Source organism: Bubalus kerabau, chromosome 6, assembly GCF_029407905.1.
Source record: "Bubalus kerabau isolate K-KA32 ecotype Philippines breed swamp buffalo chromosome 6, PCC_UOA_SB_1v2, whole genome shotgun sequence".
NCBI classification, from domain to species: Eukaryota; Metazoa; Chordata; class Mammalia; order Artiodactyla; family Bovidae; genus Bubalus; species Bubalus kerabau.
This window is the reverse complement of record NC_073629.1, coordinates 99,804,123-99,818,482: the sequence shown is the minus strand read 5'-3', so window position 1 is coordinate 99,818,482 and position 14,360 is coordinate 99,804,123. Positions and strand designations below refer to the sequence as shown.

Genomic DNA, 14,360 nt, shown 5'->3' with positions numbered 1-14,360 from the left:
CAGCCTCGGGCTTCAGGCAGGGTGTGGGGCTTGAGTGACTCCAGAGTGTGAAGCTGCAGGGGGGCTGGACACGCTCTCCCTGCTAGGGTCTCGGCCCCATAGAGCAGGTGCTGTCTCCCCTCCTCCTCCCCCCCACTGTTATTCCCTCCCCTTCTCTCTCTTCTGCTTCATCCAACTCCTTTCAGACAAGACACACACATTCCATATGATATTGTGCACTTTATCCAGGGACAGGGAAAGAGGAAACCATGTGAGTGAAACGGGGGTAGACCCATCTCACACAGGAGAGAGTGGTGGCCCAGGGCGAAGGAGTCACACAGGATTTAACAGGTCCAGTGATGGCTCCCCAGGTGTTCTTGTCCTAGTTCCCAGAACCCCAGAATAAGCCTGTTTGATCTGAGTTGCCCAGGTAAGCACAAAGTCTTGATGAAAGAGAAGGTTATATGAAGACAGATTCAGAAGGACATTTGAAGAAGCTGCTGGAGAAGGCAATGGCACTCCACTCCAGTACTCTTGCCTGGAAAATCCCATGGACAGAGGAGCCTGATAGGCTGCAGTCCATGGAGTCGCTAGGAGACGGACACGACTGAGCGACTTCACTTTGACTTTTCACTTTCATGCACTGGAGGAGGAAATGGTAACCCACTCCAGTGTTCTTGCCTGGAGAATCCCATGGACAGAGGAGCCTGGTGGGCTGCCGTCTATGGGGTCGCACAGAGTCAGACACGACTGAAGCGACTTAGCAGCAGCAGCAGCAGCTGGATTTGAATGTGGAGGAGGGCCCAGGAGCCAAGGAATGCAAGGTATGAAGCTCTGAGGCAAAAATGGCAAAAAAGTAGGATCCTGTCCCAGGTCCCTGGATGAGGCCCTGTCAACATCTTGGTTGTGTCCAGGGAAACCCTTTTCTGACCTCTCACTCCAGAGCCATCAGAGGATAACTTTGTGTTGTTCTAAGTCCCTAAGGCACAGAAAATTCATTTTACCATCAAAACAGAAGTGAATTCAGGGACAGACAGGCAGGCAAAAGGGGAGAAACACAAGAGAGAACAGACAGACTGGAGGGTGTCAGGTGATAAGAATTCAGGTGGACAGTGAGAGATACAGGGGGTCAGAGACAGATGGAGAGACAAGCAGATAGAGAGCCTGGAGAAAGGTGAGAGGAGAAGGGCAGAAAGTCAGCTGGGTAGGAGGCAGGGGATGAGGCAAGCTGGCAGGGGAGCAGACAGAAGCAGGAAGTGGGCAAAGGGGCAAGGACAGGAGAGAGTGACAGCAAGACAGGATGGTGGGCAGGGGCCCTCAGAGCTTGTCCTTGTCCCCACCTGGATCAGAGAGCTTCCTGAGCTGCAAGTGGATCCCATTTTTGGATCTCAGCACCATGACTGGCATGGGCACAGGGACCCTGGAGGGATCCGGTGACAGCTCAAAGCGAAGCAAGGTCAGGGCCACGGCCACCTTCAACTCATTCATGGCAAACTGCTTCCCGATGCAGTTCCTAGGTTTGGAGATAAAAAGGAAGTAAGCAGAGGCTTCTAACCCCTGCTGAGCACAGGGAATCAGGGCTCTCCTAGAGGTGGCCCAGCCCTGATCCCTTCCTTACTCATCACACTCAACTTGCCAGCGAAGCTCTCCCCCTGACAGATGACAAAGCCCACCTCCCTACGGACTAGCTCCTAACTCATATCCTGCTCTCAGCAGGAAACCTGGGGAGCATCAGTGCTCTAAGCCTCAGAGTCAAGTCAAGTGGATCAAGATGTGAACCAGTACTTTATTCACCTGTCCACTGGCAATGCCCGGCTTCAGGCCAGCCCAGGGCACTGTAGGGGCAGGGTGGACAGCCTCTCAGGACCTTACCACCTACGGTGGACAGACAGGCTGCCCAGTCCCCAGAGAAGACAAGACGGTTGTGCAAGGAATCAGAAGGGCAACAGGGAGGCTTCCTGGAGAGGACAAGGGTTAACCACCCTGAACCTACTGGACCCATTCCTTCCCAGTTAATGGTCTAGCTTCCTGTCTCCCTCAGTCCCTCAGTCAATCTACCTTTGGAACGCTCCATTCTAATCCAGAAATGACCCTCCTTGCCGTCACTTGGTCGCCTCATCAGGCCTTTTCAGCCTCCATTCCTCCCCTCCCTCTAAAGCCCCAGTAGCTCCAGGCCTGCTCTGTTCCGCATCACAGGGAGCACACGTCCCAGTGCCTCAGCGGCATCACAGCCCTCTCTGGATTCTTCCTCACTCACCTGGGGTCTGTCCCTCTCGTCTTCCTGACTCAGGGACGGTTGGGGTCCCTTCCTCTCGCCTCTGCCATCCTCATGCTCAAGGCTCCATCCAGTGACCACCACCCTCACCCCCTCTGCTGGCTGCACCTCTGCCCACTCTGGACCCTCAGGGCACCATGGGTGTAACTCAAGGACGCAGCACATCCAGTGCCCAGCACAGCGCTGGATCGTGGATCCTCCACAGTCTGCCCAAGGAATGGATGAGTGAAAGAGTGGATGTGTGAATGACGTCTGTCTTGAGGAGACATGTTGTTGACAGTGAGCCCTGGGGGAGGACAGCGTTATCATCCCTGTGTTCCCGTCTCCTAGCACAGGTCTTGGCACACGGAGACATGCTTAATACATACTTTCACCTTTGAACAATATTAATTGAATTGAAAACAACTCAAGTGGAATGAGAATATAAGAAATATTCAGTTTGACATAGGAATCAAGTTGCTGAGTCCGTCCTGCCCTCTAGTAGCAACTGAATGACCTGCAGCCATGTCTACAAGGAAGGACTGGACCCTGGTATAAACCAAATCCTAGAATCAATTCAGGAAGACAGTTTACTTCAACACTCTTCTGTTAAGGTTGATTCACCAACTGAAAGTTTCCTAGATCTGTACAGTCAGAAAAAACTTGCTTCTACTAAGTTACAAGTCACTGAAGTTACTATTTCAGGGGAGGTTCTGTGCCCTTTAAGATTTTCACAGCGATCATTAGGAGTGTATCATTCAGGCTAACAGCTATTTCAAGGGTGCTTTATGTTTTACATGCAATAGATTTTTCAAATGCACGTGTCAAACACAAAATACTCTCCCCCATGTAGGGAAAGAGCAAATTAGCCAAAATGGCATTGTCAGGCGCCCTCTTTCTGCGGTCTCTCACTGTTGCCTCAAGGTTTGTAGCTAATGATTATGGAACAGCTAGATCACGTATAGCACTGCGTAGGTGAGTCACATGGTACTCGCTTGGACTCTGGCTACTTTTGTTATATAAGCTCCACCTGCAAAAGGTCAGGGGGCGGTGTGTGGTACGCCTTTATGAGTTTGACTATGAAAGCCCTGGTTACTGCTGCATTGGGGCCACGTTGGAGCGACATCATGGTTATATTATATGAGGTTATGTTCTAGCTATGTTATGGTTTCTACGGCTGCTGCTACGGCGGCTGCGTCAGGCCGGACAGAGCTGTGTTATGGCGGCCATAACACAGCCAGGAGAGAATAAACGTGTCTGCAGTTCCTATGGCTCCTCCAGTCCTCCTCCAGCCTCTTAGCTGACGCTTTGCGTCTATCCTGGGTTCAGCAAACAGTGTGCACAGTATGAACAGTGAGAAACTGGCATCACGAGCAGGATCAGCAATAGACTTCCCAAAGCAGGCTTGATTGTCCTCCACTTTAAAGTTTTTCGTACTAACATTACTCTGTATAATCTGGGACTATGGTATCTAAACTCTGCTTTTTAATAAAGAATTTTGGCAACAGAAAATATATGTCATGGTTATGTTAATACACAGTCAAATCTATGTCGGATATACTGCAGGAAGTGAGAACACACTCATGACTGTGAAACTTTCTTCAAACTACAACTGTAACTGATCACATACATGACTTGAAGCCTCAGGACATGGAATTCCCAATCCTGGCAAGCACGCCGAATACAGTGAGGGTGGACAGGTGAATTAAGCAGAAAGACAGTGGGCTGACTAGGAAGGCGGGAACAGAGAAAATCATCTTTTAAGGTGACTGAAATTGTGCTAACCAAACGTGTGTAGTTTAAATTTCATGAAGACCTGTAACGCTCAAACATCATACTCCTAGAGTGAGGAAAACACTGGATACTTTGGATTGGCCACTGACATGGAAATGAGGTCAATTCTTGTGGACAATAGGAGGTCAGTGTCAGAGTGGTGGGCCCTGAAGACCTTCTTGTACATGGAGACCCACACCTCCTTCTCAGTACATCAACATACAAGGACAGAACTTCATGCTCCTCATATGAAGGTAGACAGTCACACACATCGGGTAGCAACCTGTGACACTTGCCTCCCCCAGAACAGAGGCCTCACCTGGATCCTCCTGAGAAGGGCAGGAAGGCATGGCTGTGTCGAGTAGAACCTGGCGCAAACCGAGTTGGCTCAAACACCTGCAGAGAGAGCACCAGGGTCAGGACATTTGGGGTCAAACCCCTCACATGAATGCACTGGCGGATAAGAATCCCAGAGAGGGAGCAGGGGAAGGGTTTGGTGTCGAGAGAGCATCCCATCTCCTCCTCCCAGGTCCATCGTACCTCTGGGTTCGGCCACACCTTCGGGTTGTGATGAAGCCCATAAATGGAGAGGGAGACTAAGATTCCTGTGGGGCAGAGGAGAGAGAGAAGCCTGATGGTCCCCTAGTGCAGGGGATGTGCGGCTTCACAAAAGTCCTGGGAGCCATCATGGGAGCACCCTCGGTCACTCTGAAAGAAATGATGCTCTTGCAAGCCAGGTGGGCGGGGCATGACAAAGCACACGATCACAGATTAGGGGTAGGTGACCACAGCCCAGGATTGAGAATTAAAAGAACTGCAAGGTTATGCTTAGGAGCAGCTCAGGTGACAACTCACATTTATCAAGTGCCATCATGAAGCTGGGGAATGTGCAAGAATCATTTAATCCTCACGCAAGCACTCCTGTCCCCACAAGCCCATGAAGCACCTGAGCCTCAGAGAGGTTAAGGGTTGGGTCTATGATCCCACAGGAGGGAACAGGGCTGGGATTCAGACCCACTGGGTGCTGAGTCAGTGGGTGGCCTCCAGCCATGGCAGGGCTCAGACCTCATCATCACCTGCTCTTTGCCATCGACCAGAGGGCACCTCAGAGACTAGAGCCTCTGACCCATGACAGTGGAGTCTTTTGAGCTCCCTCTCTTATTTACACCCCATATGGAAGCACCATGCCTCCCTCTGGTTCTGCCTTCATGATTCAAGAATCAGAATTTTAGGCTCTATTATAAGACTGCACAGAAGGGTCAACATTTATTTGTTGAGCTTTGTTGCATTCAAGTTTTGTGTCAAACATTTTTTCTTTCAGTAGAGGTTAATTACTTTTCAACGGTGTGTTAGTTTCTGCCATACTACAGTGCAAATAAGGCACAGTTATGTATCTATATATATGGAGAAGGAAATGGCAACTCACTTCAGTATTCTTGCCTGAGAAATGTCATGGACAGTGGATTCTGGTAGGCTACCCTCTATGGGGTCACAAAAAAGCCAGACATGATTTAGCAACTAAACAACAGCTATATCCCCTTCATCTTGCACCTCTCTCCCCATTCCCATTCCACCCCTCTAGGTCATTTCAGATAATCAGGCTGGGCTTCCTTTTATATAGCAGCTTTCCACTAGATACATACTAGTATTTTACACATGATAGTCTATCTGTGTCGATGTTACTTTCTCAATTTGTCCTACCCTCTCCTTCCCCTCCTGCGTACACAAGTCCATTCCCTATGTCTGCATCTACATTCCTGCTCTGCAAATACATTCATCTGCATTATTTTCCTAGATTCTATATATACATGTGTGTGTTAATATGCGATATTTGTTTTTCTCTTTCTGAGTGCTTCCCTCTGTATAACAGGCTGTAGATTCTTCCACCTCACTGCAACTGACTCATATTTGTTCCATTTTATACTGAGTAATATTCCATTGTGTATACGGACCACAGCTTCATATCCATTCATCTATCAGTGGACACCTATATACACATCTATCAGTTGCTTCCACGACCTGGCTATTGTAAACAATGCTGCAATGAACACTGAGGCACATGTGCCTTTTGGATTCTGTTTTCCCAAGGTATATTCCTAGTAGTAGGACTGTTGGGTATATGGTAGTATTAATCCTAGGATTTATGGAAAAGCATTTTTTAAAACTCATTCAAACTACAGAATAAATATTATCTTCAGGCAGACAAGAACCAGAGCATCCTGGAACTGGAAATGCACAGGTGGATTACTGGTCTACCACGTGGTCCTACACAGTGCTTAGCTGAGTGGTGAGGTGAAGTTCATACCTGCAGGTAAGGAGCGTCCATCAGGGAAGGTGATGGGCTTGCTCAGCTCTCTGCCAGTGACTGGTACTGGTGGGTAGAGTCTCATGGCCTCCTTGATGCACATGGTCGTGTAGGGCATCTGGTCCAGATGGTCCCTGAAAGGAAGCCCATCTGAGAGCAGGCAGGACAGGACAAGCAGGGATTCTCTCTAGTTCAGGTGGGCCAGGGCTCTTCCATCTCCAGGACGCTCACCAGGTGATGGAGGCGCCATCCCCCAGGAGGCTCTGGATCTCTTCCCGACACCTCTGCTGATGTTCTGGGTGGGAGGCTAGAGCATAGAGGATCCAGGAGATGCCACTGGCTGTGGTGTCGTGACCCTCAAACATGAACGTGTCCACCTCAGCACGGAGGTCCTCGTCAGACAAGCTGCTCCCATTCTCCATCTGTGGAGGCAGGACCAGAGTGCAGGTCTGCCCTTCCTGTGTGCTTCTGCCCAAAGGCTCAGGCCTCTCCTGCCCACACTCACTCTGGCAAAGAGGAGGATGTCCAGGAAGTCCAAGTGCCTCCTGCTCCTCACCTTCTCCAGCTCTCCCTCCTTCTGCAGGTGAGCCTTCCTCTCCTTGATCACTGCATCTGTCCCAGATCAGTGGTTTCCAGCCAGAACTGAGCACTCTGGGCAGTTCAGATTCTGTACCCACCATAACCCCATTTGCTCCTCAGGCCCAGTCTGGGTGCCAGGTGGATGAGGGTGAGGGTGGGACTGGGTGAACAGGTCAGGAATTAGGGCGCCAACACATTCTACTCTAGACGGGAATCCCGACAGTAGCACAGCCCTTGGGCCTCTGGCTGAATGCTGCTTGGATAGGGTCTCACTCAGTCATCACCAACATGGGGACTCCTGTAACTCCCTGTTCAACACCTGACTCCCTGACCTCTGGGTTCCCAGTCCCTGCAGCAGGTGGGTCTGTGCCAGCTCCTGAAGAGGAAGCAGAAGTCTGGGATCTGCCTAAGGGGTCAAGGCCAGGCCAAGTGAGCCTGATGAAGGTGGGGGAGCAGTCCAGGAGGGAGGGGAACCTGTGTGTTGATGGGTGAGCTGGCAGGCCTGGTGGTTCCAGCGGCCTTCAGGGGTCAGCCTGTAGATGAGGTCGTTCTGGTGGAACGCATTCCGCAGTCGGGAAATAATCAGATGACTGAGGTCCTCGATGGCCTGGATGTAGGACTGGGAGTTCCTGAAGGGAAAGGACGCAGAAGAGGCTGGAGTTGAGGGAGGCACTGACCTGGAGAGGGTCAGATTCCTCAGGTAACACCGAGGCATTGTGATTTCTGCCTCATTTCCCGGGAGCCCTCCCCCAAAGTCCTTTACAGGTGTCCTGAGAGGCCAGGCTTCTCCCTGAGCAGGAGTCAGGGACCTCTGACTGAGTCAAGGGTGGTCTGGGTGGAATCTGACCGTGGTGCACGTCTCTCTGTAGAATGTTACTTTTTGTACTGATAAACATCCACACTGCCCTTACTGCCTGTCAGGTAAGTCCTTCCCATTTGGGAAAACAGGACCCTGCCCTTGAAGAGCTGTCACTGACCTGTCCATCTGGACGCTGCCCAGTTGGCTGAAGGCGCACTTCATGATGGTGTCCAGGGTCATCAAGGAGACATCTCCAAAGATCTCCAGATGTGAGTCCTGGCTGACGAGCTCCTCCCACTTGTCCTGTGGAGGGAGGAGGCACTGGCCCTGCTCTGCTCCCCTAGAAGACCTGTGCTGCTGGGTCCAGGCTTTCTCTTTGTCTCTACATCTTCAGATGAGATTTCCCCATTTTCTAAGTAGACATCTTTTAGCAACTTAGGCCTGTAACAACCCATGTGTAATGTGATGCCTATTTTTTCTGAATCTTTCTTATATGCAGTTATATTCTCCTCTAATATCCTAACTAATTCTGAATATGTGGAATAATTTATGAAAATAACCACCTTTGGCAGAGCAGAAAGCATAGTTTCTCAGGGGACAAAGTGAGAACTTTTGTGTCCTGATGTCAGATCTGGACAGGTGATATCCAATACTGCTGCTGCTGGTGCTGCTAAGTTGCTTCAGTCTTGTCCAACTCTGTGCGACCCCATAGATAGCAGCCCACCAGGCTCCCCCTTCCCCAGGTTTCTCCAGGCAAGAACACTGGAGTGAGTTGCCATTTCCTTCTCCAATGCATGAAAGTGAAAAGTGAAAGTGATAGTGAAGTCGCTCAGTCTCAGTTGTGCCCGACTCTTTGTGACCCCATGGACTGCAGCCTACCAGGCTCTTCCATCCATGGGATCTTCCAGGCAAGAGTACTGGAGTGGGTTGCCATTGCCTTCTCTAATATCCAACACTAGGAAGCAAATATTTCAAGGCAAGGAAAAGCTAAAATGGCTCTAATGGGGCATGAGCTACTCAATTGCTTTCGTTCATCTAATGTTAGCTAAGAACAGGTGGTACCTGGTCTGGATCAGAGGTGGTGTTTGTGAAGACCCAGCTCTGTGAATGTAGACCTGGCCTCATTTCCTCCCATGAGTGGCTCAGTGATGTGCAGAAGCCATGGAACCCAGGTCAGAGCCCACCTGTGTGACATCCTGGGATTTCCACTCTGCCTCCACAGCTGCCATTGCCCAGGCCAGACAGGGCCACTTTGAGCTGACCTCCTTGATCTACTCCCCTGTGTTCAAACATGGAGATGGGAGAAGAGTGGACCCTGAATACACCGTGGCCCTGATTTCTCTTGGTGAGGAGAAAAGTATGGATCCAGGTTGGTGCCTAGATGTTCCTCTGTCCCACCTAGCTTTAATGAGTGCTGTCTCCTACTAAGTCATGAGTGCATCATTCTGGGTGGCTCTATTCAATAGTTGTCTGAGGGTCATAAGTGTCTGATAGTGGACTACGGCAGCTGTCCTGGATTCTAGTACGTATGGTGACAATTGATGGACTCACCAGCATCACTCGGACAGACTCGGCCATGATTCCCACGTAGGGCTTCAGGATGTCATAATGGAAGGCTGGGGTCAGCATCCGCCGGTGCTGGTACCACGTCTGCCCCTCCAATAGCAGCAAACCTGTCCCTGGACCACAGATGGGTGTGTATTGGTGTCGCGGAGGCTAGGGCCCTCTTGGGAGGAACCAAGGGTGTCAGGAGAAGTCTCCTTATGGGCAGGGGTCAGCAAGGCCAGTACACTTCAGGAATGTGAATTTCCAGTATGTCTGTCCATAGCATGTGATTATGACAGCAATGAGGTCAAAAAGGTGTAAGGGGGCAGGTGATAAAAGAACTTATCAAAAAGTCGGGGAACATTAGAAAAGACTGAGAAGTGATGAAGAAGCAGCTAGGCTTCAGGAGGGCTACAGCGCCATTACAAAGACTGATGGTATTTAGAAAAATGAGGTTTGATTCAGAGATGAGGTTGCCTGGCACCTGTTCCCCATTTACGCAAAACAACCACTCTTGGTTAACCTAACGGGTGGGTGGCTTGCAGTTTTATTTAAATGTACTTACCAATCCAGGGCTTTATGAATCTGTGGATAATTTGAGCCTTTGGGTCTGAAAAGTAAGGAGGGAAGATGGATGGGACCAAACACGGAGACAGCCTCTAGAGCAGCTGAGGTCTAGACCTTGGCTCCCTTCCCTTCCTGGTGCTTGCCAAACAGCACTCACTCTGAAGCCACCACCCACTTGCCTCCCATCCCTGACTCTCTCTGTCCTGATAGTCACCGTGGTCCCAGGAAAGTAGACTCAGTGTTGCAGAGCAGAACACCCACAGGACTAAGATGGTGAATTGCCCTGAAACATAAACTCTGTTCAGTGCCATAGAATGAGACAGAATCTGTGATTTTTCTATAGTCAGTGGTGGTCTGGCCATCTCAAGACCCAGCAATCCCACTGCTGGGCATACACACTGAGGAAACCAGACTTGAAAGAGACATGTGTACCCCAATGTTCATCGCAGCACTGTTTATAATAGCCAGGACATGGAAGCAACCTAGATGTCCATCAGCAGATGAATGGATAAGAAAGCTGTGGTACATGTACACAATGGAGTATTACTCAGCCATTAAAAAGAATACATTTGAATCAGTTCTAATGAGGTGGATGAAATTGGAGCCTATTATACAGAGTGAAGTAAGCCAGAGAGAAAAACACCAATACAGTATACTAATGCATATATATGAAATTTAGAAAGATGGTAACGATAACGCTGTATGAGAGACAGCAAAAAAGACACAGATGTAGAGAACAGTCTTTTGGACCCTGTGGGAGAGGGAGAGGGTGGGATGATTTGGGAGAATGGCATTGAAACATGTATAATATCATATAAGAAACGAATTGCCAGTCCAGGTTCGATGCAGGGTACAGAATGCTTGGGGCTGGTGCACTGGGATGATCCAGAGGGATGGTATGGGAACGGAGGTGGGAGGGGGGTTCAGGATGGGGAGCACGTGTACACCCGTGGCAGATTCATGGTGATTTATGGCAAAACCAATACAATATTGTAAAGTAATTAACCTCCAATTAAAATAAATAAATTTAATTAAAAAAAAAAAGACCCAGGACAGGCAACAGTGAAAGGTGCCCAACCTAAGACAGTGTGGACAAGGAATTGGCTCCAGGTCTGGGATCATCTCAATTTGTTTGTAAAAAGAAAAGAGACGTAAAAGAGAATCCAGGTCCACCAGGAGTAAGGCATTTAATAATAGTAAATAATGTTGTCCTATCTGGCTTTGGTTGGGAGGGTGTTTGGAGGAATTCAGGCCTTGGCATCTGATGTGCCTGTGTCTTCTGGAATTTCACACCCAGGGGCATGTACTCAAATGGAAGATTGTCTCCGGCTGAGGGTTTCCCTCTCACCTGATCTCCCCAGGACCATCTTCATGTAGTCAGGGTCGTAGACCAATATGAAGGCCCTTGTGCCCCACATCCAGCGAACACAGGCCCTTGGGTATTTCTCTACCCTTTTCAGTAGCTGTGGCAGCTCGTCCTCCTCTTGGAACTGTCACCAAGGGAAAGACAAGACAATGACTTCTTTCTTTTAGTTCCAGAGCAGGAGTGGAGGTGAAGGCCTGTGAGGGCACCAGGTGGTCACTCTACATCCATCAGCAGAACTAAGAGTTTAGAACGATTTCTTCTGACCTGGAATCTCATCCAACCTTGCAGGCTGTCCACCATTCTCCTAAGATCGGATTCTGTCCCATGTCAAGTAGAGTTATGGGCCAACACTACAAACTGCCTACAGAATCTTACATCAAAGGTAACTCCATGGCTTGTGAAACATTTGGAAATAATTTGCACACAGTGACATAACTTCTTGAGCAATTTATGATAATTTGTATCACTTGGTGGGCTTCCCTGGCACCTCAGGTATTATGAATTTACCTACAAAGTGGGAGACCTGGGTCAATGCCTGGGTTGGGAAGACTCCCTGGAGAAAGTAAGCAAGTTTTCATATTATTTGGTTTATTTAGAGAAGAGATAAATATTTTAAGAATTTAATTTATATATTAGTTTCATTTGCCATCCTGATCATATATATGTTTGATGTTATCCCAGCATACATTTAATGTATATGAGTATGAAAGAATGTTTGGAATGTGTATGGCTAGGTGAAAAAAATTAAATATTACATTGTGTGTGTAATATTATTTTCCATATTGAGTGTGTGCACAGTTGTAGGATAGATTCTGCATGTACACATATGAGAATGGTATTGAAATAAGATTTTGATATGTGGATTTTTGATCTCATTTTCATTGACTAATTGTCAGAAACTTTTGTGCACTTCCCGTCTTGTGGTGGAATCTTTGTACACCCCTGAGTGTGGACCACAAAGGCCTTTCCTTTCTGAATTTACCCTCTCTCTTCTTGCCCTGACAGGCTGGCGATTCCACGGACACATTGCTCTGCCCCCAGGATGCTGCTGCCGGCGCTTCCTGCACCGGGTCCACCTGCTCATCTTCCGTGTCTTTGCTCATGTTCTTCCCTGCACCTGGTGGCCTGTCATCTTTACCACAGAGCAACTGCCTCTCCTCTACTTTGGAGACTCAGTTTGTTTTGTTACCTCTGGATTTCTGGTCAACAGTTGATCCCAGGCAAGTTCCAAATAGTCCCATCATCTTTATTTCAATGGCTTCTGTGCAACTCAGATCAAACCCTCTACACTTTGGTATCTGACCTCTACCAGCATCTTTCTACCATCAAGACTCACCAGCTCTGAGGCAATTTGGCTACTCTGGGTCACGTTCTTTCACTGAGCTTGTGTTTACTGAGCAGTAACTCTGTGCCAGACACAGATTGAAGGCACTAAATTAGGCAGCGGCTCGAGATGCTTGTCTGTTTGGAGACTGCAGGCTAGTGAAGTAGACTGAGAGAGCAAGTGCCATAAGCGGAGGGCATCATGAATGTGTGATGGACAGAAGACAAAGCCTATGAGGAAGCTTTGGGGAAGGGGGCCTAACTCAGACCTGGATGTGAGGAAGTCTGCCTGCACTTGCTTTTTCTTTGGCTCCTAATTTACCAAGATGCTTTCAGGATAGAAACATGAACCAGAGGCAAGGTTTCCCAGAAGAAGCTCATCGCTATGATCTGCAGAGAGAAATAGCTGCATCTAGTTAGCACTGACTTGTGGGAAGGACATCCAAGGGAAAAAGACTGTCCTCTCCACTCCTGGGAGATTCAGGATGAAAATGACTTGGGTCTGGGACTTGTGAGACACTCATTGGAGGGATGAGATCATTCCAGGGAGAGGGCACATGGGAGCTGAGTCCCAGAGGCTGGAATGCACAGGCAACGGGGAAGGACCTTGAGTGACCTGGGGTGCAGGAGATTAGGAAGGAGAGGGGAGAGAGGTACTGGGCCAGCCTGCATGGGGCTTGGGCTGCTTCTAGTTCTTGTCTTTGGCTCCACTCTGCTCTAATCGTGCTGCTGAGGAAGAGAGACCTCAGCTCTCTGCAACCTGTGATTATCTCCTAAAACTTGTTTAAGCCACAGACCCTTGGTGACCCATTTCCATGTGGCCCCTGACTTTGCTCTGAGCTCCCCCACCCCCAGGCTTTGGTGCCGGTGCTGGGTGGGTAGGTGCTGCCCCTCCCAGCCTGCAAGCTGCTCCTTTCCCTCCTGCCTGTCCCTCCACACAATGGACTGACACCACTCTGTGCAGGCTCTGTTTTGGGCACTGAGGGTGAGGAGGATTACAGGCTCAGTTCCAAGAGCTCATAGTTCAGAGAGAGGGCACCAAACAGGCAGTTCTCCTCACCTGGCCCCATCATGGGAACTTTGCTCCTGTGTGTGGCCTCTGATGTGGGTTTCTGGCACTGACCTTACCGGACTAGAAAATCCCTTAGTCTGAATGAACCAAGCCGCTCTGTCTCCACACCTGACATAACCCAACCCCGCAGGTAAGCCTCTTTTCCTGTGACTTGACACCTTCTTAGATTCCTGTCTGTTGTCTCCACACACAGTGAACCCACGGGGCTGATCCATCAGACTGGACATCTGTGCTCTCAGGCAAGCACAGGGCCAGGTATGAACTTGCTGAGTGTGACCATGCTCTAGATCTCCAGCCCTCCCCGCTCTCCCACTCCCCCATCCAGCTCCATCCTACCTCCCGCTTGTGTCCGTAGAACCAGTGGGAAGGAGGAGACGGGAACTGATGAAGGGCTTTGAGCAGCCACTGTCTGTGCAGGTAGAGCTGTGCCGCCTTGAGCAAAAGCAGAACCAGGCCGAGCAGGGAGACCACCTGCAGGAGCCCAGAGACCCCGCCCAGGGCTCTGGAGGGGCTCAGTGCAGAGACACTCATGGTGCAGTGGCTTCTGGATCGCTGACTGTCCCTGACTGTGGCTGACCTCCCCTGAGCACCCAGCCTGATCTGGGAGGATGTCCCCGCCCACCTGGGGGAGGGTGAAGGTGAAGGCAGAGCTCAGACCTGGGCCTCCAGATTTGCTGTTCTTTTTTTTTGTTTTGCTTAAACCAATCTCTCTTTTGTTACAAAATGTAAGTATTATAAAGAGAAGATAATATTTGTAACTTGATCTGGGAGTTTGAGTTTTTCTGGGATACTGCAAAC

At 49.4% G+C, this 14,360-nt stretch overlaps 1 protein-coding gene across 3 annotated transcripts; it reads right to left on the bottom strand.

Moving 5' to 3' along the window:
* Positions 1 to 1,296: 1,296 nt before the first annotated feature.
* On the bottom strand, positions 1,297 to 14,093 carry LOC129656256 (taurochenodeoxycholic 6 alpha-hydroxylase-like). 3 transcript variants are annotated; one of them, XM_055586969.1, is made up of 12 exons: positions 13,899 to 14,093; positions 11,150 to 11,291; positions 9,800 to 9,844; positions 9,241 to 9,368; positions 7,868 to 7,992; positions 7,365 to 7,519; positions 6,817 to 6,923; positions 6,543 to 6,733; positions 6,312 to 6,445; positions 4,547 to 4,611; positions 4,326 to 4,402; positions 1,297 to 1,492 (listed from the first exon to the last, which is right to left on the bottom strand). In XM_055586969.1, the coding sequence occupies exons 1-12, from the start codon at positions 14,091 to 14,093 to the stop codon at positions 1,297 to 1,299; spliced, it is 1,560 nt and encodes a 519-aa protein (XP_055442944.1). The 3 variants fall into 3 exon arrangements, with proteins under 3 accessions (XP_055442944.1, XP_055442942.1, XP_055442943.1); XM_055586967.1 differs by having other exon boundaries at positions 7,365 to 7,423; XM_055586968.1 differs by lacking the exons at positions 6,543 to 6,733; positions 7,365 to 7,519 and having other exon boundaries at positions 6,312 to 6,476; positions 6,796 to 6,923.
* Positions 14,094 to 14,360: the final 267 nt, after the last annotated feature.